Source organism: Calonectris borealis, chromosome 1 (assembly GCF_964195595.1).
Source record: "Calonectris borealis chromosome 1, bCalBor7.hap1.2, whole genome shotgun sequence".
NCBI lineage: Eukaryota > Metazoa > Chordata > Aves > Procellariiformes > Procellariidae > Calonectris > Calonectris borealis.
Window position 1 is genome coordinate 50,504,242 of NC_134312.1, and position 8,633 is coordinate 50,512,874.

An 8,633-nucleotide genomic window follows, 5' to 3' on the forward strand; every position below is an offset into this window, starting at 1 on the left:
TGTTGGAAACCATGATGCTTTGTTAAAAGCATTTTGTAAGATGCAGTGATTCATAGATGTGCCTCATCTTAGAAGTAGCAATTCCTTAAAATAATCACACCATCAAATTGATTTTTTTGTTTTCCTCCTCAGAAAGCACAAGACTCCTTGACGTCTACCTCTTCCTATTTGATGATTTCCTATTAATTACCAAAATTAAACGTAACAAAAAGGTAATAATGGATAGAGATATACATGGTTGCGGTTGTTATGATTTTTAGTTTGGTAAATATTTTGAATGTACTTTGGAAGATTGATCTAACAATAAAAATACAAGATGACTAGTCGGCATGAAGGACGGGTGATACTTCCTTATGCTGACAGCAAATCATAACACTAATTCAAAACCCTCTTTCTAGGTTCAGTATGTTACAGGAATAGTATGACAGGCAGAATTTACGTTACAAGACCTTACTATTTCCTGGTGTTGTTCTGATGTGCTGGATTCCTAAAGCTCAGAAAAGTTTCAAGAATGTAAGAAGTTTTCTAATGCTCCCCTCACGACTCAGTCCAGCAACCTGAGAAATTTTTATCCCAGAGATATCAGAACTGTTGGAAAGAAGTAAAAAAAAATACACGTGAAGAAAACAGGAAAATGCTAAAATACATGCAAGGTTGGCTTTATTCTCAGTCCCAACACAGCCTGTTGTGCGTGTCCTCTCTTTGCCTTGATTTCCCCTAGTTTAAAATGGAGATATAATGACTCTTCTTAAGAAAATTTTTATTAATGAAAGATGCTATAGAGAGAGTTCTATAGATGATAAATACCTGGGTTTAGCCACCAAAAAAACGGACTGGACCTGAAATTCCTAAAGCTTCAGTGCAGGAGTATATCTAGCTAATTAAGTTTATGAAGATGATGTAAATTAAGGCTAAGCAGACCTGTGCTAAATCTCAAGAAGTTTGTGCCTCATTTAAAGACTTTTGGGGGTTTTTTTTCAAAGAAGCACGTGTTCTGCCTTTGTAGGAGATAGAGAAGGCATGCAGTGAGAGATGGTAGAACAGCAGAACCATCCCATAGCACAGGGGGGAATGAGGGGAGGAGGGATTCAAGAGGCCTGGTGCCCACAGGCAAGTCTCTTCGAGGGCTGCCCCACGTACGTGTGTTGGTGAACCTTCTGTGAGGGTCTGCAACCCATCTGGAGCCCCAGCAATTGTGTGTTCTGCAAGTATGCAAGGGGAGATGGGGAAATGCACCTCCAAGGAACGGAGAAAAAGTCCTGTTATTTGAAGAAGCGGGGAGGGGCAAGGAGAAGGGGGAGAAAAAGACCTTTGAACACCTTAGACTGACTGTTTTCTGCCTGTGGACTTGTATTGTGTTTCTATTGTGGTTTTTCAGTACAAGGTGTGACCTTGCAGGAGAACTCCAGGTACTGATGAGTTTTTCTGAGGTTCCTCAGGCAAATAAGCTGTCTGAGTACCTTTGATAAGAGAAAACACATAGTTTAGGGCTGTTTAGTGCCCATACTTCATGAGCAGATGGCAGACAACCAGCTAACCAGCTTCTTTTTCTATTCCCAGAAACACGGGGGCTCAGACACCGGCTTAATCCCTGTCTGTCCTTCCCTCACTCCTGAGCTGCAGTCCTTCATAAGAGAGGGTGGGTTTTGCACAGTCCTAGACCAGCCCATCCCGCTAGACAGACTGATACTGAAAAACGTTGACCCCGTCCACGTTACAGGTACGTGCCCACGTGCATTTGGACATCTTCATAAATACCACCTCAACGCATCGCGTATGCGGCAGTGTAAGGATAAGAGGCTGTTTGCCCACAAACCACCCCCGGATGCCTGGAGTGCAAACGCCGCTGCCTCAGCGCTGTTTGGCTTCACAGCTCTGCTCTTACTGCGAGGCATGACCTGCTAACACAGACATTACACTCCATGTCCCGCTGCCTCTACAGCGACTCTCACGTACGCACCAGCGACTGTCCGATATTATCCATTCACCCCAAAGGAGGTATCAAGACTCCAATGAGTTCTTTCTCATGAACCAAGTATTTCCTTGCCCTAACTGTCCTAACACACTCTGTTAAGCCCCTATCAAACTCTTCCCCAAGTACATTTTCAATTTTGTAGTAGTTATGCAGCATTTTTTCTGTTGTCCCACTGCCCAACACCCCAGCGCACTGCTCTCCTGGGTGCACAGCAGCAATTCTTGAGGAGGCTGGAGAGGAGATTTACCTCCTGCTGCTGCTCCTACTCACCTCCCCACCAGCTATTGCGAGGATGGAAATCACCCACCATACGTCAATGCTTCCTCGCTCACAGACATCCAAATGCATCACCAAATTGCCCCAATAACATCTGCTGCTGTGTCCTTGGGTGAGGAGGGGAGGAGGACTGACCTCCACAGAGAGTGACCAGCCTTACCCTGCCAAAACAACATCCCTGGAGCCCCCAAATCAGAGCTTGGGTGAGAGAGCAGGCATGGAAAATCAGGCCTTCCCTTGGTCTGAGCCACTCATGCAGGCTCTCACACACCTCAGTCTAACAATGCCCAGATCCCAGGAGCCTCTTATATCAAAGAGAAATAAGAAAAATGCAAATCTCCGGGCTCCAGGGCCTGTCAGCCATCCTAATCCTAAAGACTGGGAGGAAAAGCTCAGGGAGATACAGTGCTCTGTAGGAAATCATTAGATATGGAAAATAAACCTAGAGCCTGTAAAATTTATGATAACTTTGAAATATATTCACCCAGAGTAATTAGCATTCAGCATCAATGCTGATAGGAAATAAAGGTAGGCAATAAAAGGCAAATTACTAAAGATGAGATAAGGGGATGAACACAAAGAATAACCTTTTTTTTTTTTAAACGTGCTCCAGGCACCATCTGTCTGCCTAAGGACTCTCCCTACCAACCCAGCAGAAATGAAGCAAACGCAGCGGCTGCCTCTCACCTGCAGGGTGGAGGGGGGGGCAGCCCCGCGTTCCTGCCTAAGCCCAGACTAGATGCAAGGTCGACGGCTTCTGGGTGCTGGAGAGGGCGGTGCAGCCACCCTCCGGTTTGCACATATGACATTGGGCATAAAAGCCATAATGGAGGTGGAAATAAGATTTTGGGATTTATTTTCCAAGCCAGCATTTCCTACATTCAGAGATTTCTAACCAGGGTCCTTCTATCCCCGTGATCCAGCTGCAACCAGCAGAATAGACAAAGTTACCTGCTTCATCCCAACCCAGGCTCTGCCCACTGGTTATGGCCCTTCCCTGCACTCTGGACCTCATGACTGACTTCTCTCCCATATATTCCTACCTTACAGCTGTAGCTATGGCAGTCTCCATTACTTACCTGTAGTCTTGGAAGGCCCATCCTAATATAGGATTTTTATTGTACCTTAGAGTACCTTAGGGTACAATAAAAATGGTGAGAAAAATGACTATAGGGAGCTTGCAGTTCAGATTTCCACCATTTTGTGTAAAACAACAAGCAAAACTTCCAGTGTCAATGGAAAATGTCCCTTTACGGGGGGAGGGGGGGAGATTAAATATTGTCAGGAATGTGTGACCTTGGGGAATGCTGCCAATTTATTTGCAGTATCAAGGAGACTTTTACTACTGGTGGCAGTAAAAGATTAGTTAGCTTGTTCTCAGAAAGGGCAGCATGTGCCTTGTAGTGATCCATCACGTTAATCAAAAATGAAACCCTGATTTTTGATCTAAGAAGTACTTTTGCATCCATTAGTTTGCTGAGGGCTGATCTCACTTTGGAAAGAAACATACCTCAATACAAGGACTAGGAAAAAATATATATATTGCAATATCATAGCTTTTGGCAGCAGGCAGGAGGCTGATAATTATGCAGAATAATTCTAGCCCAAAGCCTGCTACGTATCAGTGAAGGGATAAGAGATATAATGCTGTGCTGCTAATACTGGGAAGCTACCCTAAAAGCAGAACTATCTGCAAGTGCCAGGACTTTGTACAAGAGATAACTTTACATCTAAGTGTAATAGTAGGAAGACCGTAAGCAACTTTCTGATTAGGAAATCACTTTCCTTTTAACATTCTGCTCTGGATTTAATCTTCGCAATTATTTATTATTGCTCCACTAATAATGCTTTACACCAAGTATTGAAGGGGCCAGACCTACTGGTATGTCGCTATCTCAAAGACTGGTAACCTTTACAGCCACAGACTTTCTTTTAGAAAACATTACTGAGAGCCTGATGCCAAGCATTGCTGAGAAAATTCATTTTTGGAACCGTAAAGTTGTATTTCCCATTGACCACAGACAGACAGAAGGCATGAGTTCTGAAACGTGCCCCCTCTGCTGCTACAGATTTCCGCTGTTAACTGATTTGTTGCAGTAATTTAACCAGTCTGTGCTCCACTTTCCTCTTCTATAAAACTTGTATTATGGTACACTTTATCTTCCAGAAACATTTTGAGGTCTGACTGTAGAGCACTTGGAAATGCTTGGACAAAGAAGCATTACACAGCAGCAAGATATTCGACATAGTACAAGGTTTCAGAGTAAACTATATGAACTAGATAAGTTTATCAAAAAAGATATGTCAAGTGTAACAGGCTCAGAAAAATGCTGCCTTGTCTCGGCAGCTCGAGATCTGTGCTCTCCTTAGGCTGCACGGGTTCAGGAGCAGGGCCCCGCTTAGGGCCACCGCTCGCGGGGAGGCAGTCCCGCACCTCGCTCGCCGTTGCTTCCTTTACAGCAGCGTCAACTCCAGCCAAAAAAAGCAACGCCACGCGAATCCAGTGCATTACAACAGGTTCCTGTGCCCTCCTCCCTGCCACAACCAGCCCGCCCAAGCACGCCTGCCGTCTGGCACAGGATTTTGGCTACCTGAAGATGCTTTCCCCTCCTCTTCCCCCAAGCTTGCTTCAAAGCAGACTTAAGCCACTCCCTCACTCCGGACACGCGACATCGGTGCTGATTCATCTCCTTGCAGGGAAACCGGCCCTGTAACGCCCAAAGTCATCTGCAGGAGCCAGGAGATGCTGCTGCCACATCCAGAGTCACCGATTAACTTCTGCAGAAGTTTGGCAGGACCCGAAGGGCTGCTGGCAACATGCCCGGCCCTGAGAGACGTTGCTGCCGGCAGCCGACCGGGGGCACCCCGGGCAGCAGCACCGGCTCGTGCACATGCCCCAGGGAGAGCCCAAACCCCCCATCAGCCCGAGTGCAGCCACTTCCCTACATAGCAGCCATCGTACGGACCTGTTTGAAACAAAATTAAAATGGGGCCTTTCTCATTAATTTTTGATATCTGTTTTTCTCTAACTTCAGTTATGGTTTAGTCCACTTCGAATGGAAACTTCTCTTAACGATCCTCAGCTAGACTCAAAAGCACCGTAGCTGCACAATGATAAAGTAATTAAAAATAAAATAAATGCAAGCAGAATTAACTTTTTGAAATAACAAAGCTTCCCGCACAACAAAAAACTAACCCTACCAGGGTGCATTGCCCTATTAAGAATCAGAAAAGATATATCATTTCTTCAATCATAATCGAACAATGGGATATAAAATTGGACTGACAGCTGCATGAGGGAATTTATATAATTTCTCCTTATTTTTCCACAGTCTTCAGCCTGCGAAATGCTTTCCTAATACAGCATGAAAATAGGTATCGTCAGTGCATAGCAGTCTTCTTGCTACAAGCTCAGACAGAGACCGCCAAGGTAAGTAGCACACCTTTTTTTTTCTTCTCTAATTACACAACTACACTTTTCCTAAAGGGACATCTCAGCCTAAAAGTGGCCGTGCTGTGCTAAGAATCTATTACAGTTGTGACATTCAACCATAACCAAACCAAAACAAAATAACACCCCAGTGTTCTGGCTCACACATTTGTTACAGAATTTTTGCTGTTGAACATGTACCAATTTTACATCAGGGTTGATAGCAGGTCATATTCTTGTTGAAAAACATTATCATTTCTAAAAAAAAAAAAAAAAATGCCATTTCTCCTGTCACAGAAATGAAGACGGTCAGCCCCTCCAGAGAAGTCAACACCAAAACAACCCCCCCACACCCAACTCATATGCAGTAGTACTCAGACCAGAAAACTGTATCATGCTCATCTACGCACGACACACATCTTGCAATTTCAGATTGAACAGATGGTATGATTAATTCCACTGTTATATAATTTTACCCCTCATTTTCACACCACATCACATTTCTAGTAACAGTGCTGTATATAACATCTGAAAGTGTGGTAGGCACTTCACAGAAGTATTTTTTTTTCTCCTGTGAGTTGAATTTCATTCTCTAATACCTAATGCACAGAAATTTGACTACCACTAATACTAATCCTTAAAAGTAAATTGCATAGATAGACTTTTTCAGGGAAAAGCAATGACTGAATTCTTTCCATTTCCAAGTCACTGGTTGGTACTTGGAATAGGTATCTACTAAAGAAGTCATTGTCTTCTCCTGTTATTGAAATATTACCTTTCCCTTCCCAAGCTGCCCTCACACCAGTTGGCTACCATCTTCTCAATGTCTTCCAAGTCCAGTTTATCAAAGAGTGAAGCGAAAGGTTCTTTTCACTTGGATGCGGTGGCATTACTGCATTTTGTTCACTTTGGGCACTCTGAGCCCTAGGAAAGGTAGGCTTTCCAGCACCGGTTGAATGAAGTGAACTACCTTATTTCAGCCTCCCACAGGTCCACCGCTGCCTGGCAAACCCCTGTGTAACCACCACCACCACCACCACCGCACTGCGCCTGGGGCCCTCCTCAGCCAGCAGCTCCAGAGGGGCCAGAGCCACCGGCCCATGCCACCGCCGGGCTCTGCGCTCTGCCAGGCACACACAGTCTTCTCACGTCCTCTGCTGGGACTCCTTAGACCTCTAGGTCATCCATTTTATCTCTCCAGCTTTCTATTTTTCAAAGTGATGTTTTTAACTCATTCAGGGTATAAACAAACACAAGATGGGTCAATAACAAAATTTATGAATCCCAGCATCGCGTGAAGTAGAACAGGCTGCCCCTTCTCATGCGTTTCTACTCTTTGCATCAAAGCTCAGTGTCTCTACGTGCATTACAGCAGGGAGAGCAGCCCCTGACTAGGCAAAATAAAAATCCTGGGGGTGGGAGAAGCACAGCTAGACCTTAAGCTCGTATTGCTGCCAACTAATGTGTAATGTCTAATCACAGCGATTCAGAGACAACTCAGCTTCTGCGACCCAGACCATCTGGACTCGCACAGAGAGAAGGAAGTTAGGTATTTGAAATCCATCTCTCCAGCCATCACCCCCTGCCCTCGTACCCGGACGACAGCAGATATAGAGCTGAATGCTGTCAGCGTGATGCTAGAAACAGAAATTCATGTGGCAGCACATGACACATCTCGGAGAGGGACAGAACTTGTGATGCTGATAGCACTGGGGCTGTCTTAATCAGAGGAACAGGGAGCCCAAACTGCAGGGACAGCATTGAACTAATAAATATTACACAAAAATGGGTGAAATAGCCTGCAGCAAACTTCACTACAAGCAAACAGAGCATTAAAATCCTATCTTCCAACCAAAAAGGAAAACTTCACTGGAAATCCCTGGCCCCAGACACAGACTCCAGCGGCGTGTAGTGGCCTGAGCAACTGGGAGAGTCTCGGTTCTGGGATAATTCATGTTCACTTTAGGAATTATGAGAACAGCCCTGAAGAAAGGCTAAATAAAACTAAAGGCTCTGGGTAGTTATGTATCTGAATTACTGGAACTTTTTAAGATTGTCTTGGTTTATAAATTATTTTTTCTTGTTACAGAAAACATGGATATCACAGATAAAAACAGCAATCTCCAATTACACCACGCAACATGAAATCAAGAAAAGCACTGCTTTCTGTTTCCCAGCTGAATCCTCTGAAATTTAATGTCAGCACAGCACCAGCAGAGCCAGTGGAAGACTATTGTGGTGATAACACAGTGATTTCTAGCACGCCTTAGGTTTCTGAAGCTAACAGATTTCTGACTTGACTAGACAGAGTGAGGAGTTTTGACCACAGGATGTAGGAATAAACTGGAGGGGGAAAATGAGCCATGCAATAAATGTATCACTCTTGATGCTCCTTTGCTTCAGCTGGGGGAAGGCTCTTGCTATCCAGGGAAGCTTTAATACAGCTTGTCATTTCCTAGAAAGTAGGACAGGGGAGAAAAACCTATGTTGGTGAGGAGAACTCGTTCACCAGAAAAGTCTAGAAGGGTTATTCCGAGATCATTCAAACTGTATTCATGAAATTTAAAATGTGTAGCCATAGGTCCCAATAGTTATGCCTCTCTACCTACTAAACTATAATATCACAAAATGTTTTTTGCATTAACATTGAACTTGTGGAGGCAAATCAGTAAAAGCCTCAAAAGTCGTGTTGACTCCCCATTGATTTTTAAAATGAGATGATTTAAGTTTCTTTGAAAAAGGTCATAATTACATATAACATTCAGTTAAACTAGAGATGCTATAGAATATATAAAAAGAAAGAACAAAAGTGCAATGATGCCCTGCTTTATTGGGATTTTTTTTTTTTTAACCTGAGGTTTTTCACCATTTTATTAACAGCGGATCTGTCATTATGCAGTTTACACCCATGGCAGCCTTTAGAGTTCAAGTTTGCTTCACAAACTTGAGTGT

At 43.9% G+C, this 8,633-nt stretch overlaps 1 protein-coding gene across 1 annotated transcript in view; it reads left to right on the forward strand.

Moving 5' to 3' along the window:
* PLEKHG7 (pleckstrin homology and RhoGEF domain containing G7) overlaps positions 1 to 7,990 on the forward strand; it is a 34,172-nt gene extending 26,182 nt beyond the window's left edge. The window contains exons 13-16 of the mRNA XM_075140619.1: positions 133 to 212; positions 1,561 to 1,720; positions 5,584 to 5,681; positions 7,771 to 7,990. Of these exons, the coding sequence (XP_074996720.1) occupies positions 133 to 212; positions 1,561 to 1,720; positions 5,584 to 5,681; positions 7,771 to 7,878 (446 nt within the window). The 3' untranslated portion in view covers positions 7,879 to 7,990. The remainder of the gene's footprint in view (positions 1 to 132; positions 213 to 1,560; positions 1,721 to 5,583; positions 5,682 to 7,770) is intronic.
* Positions 7,991 to 8,633: the final 643 nt, after the last annotated feature.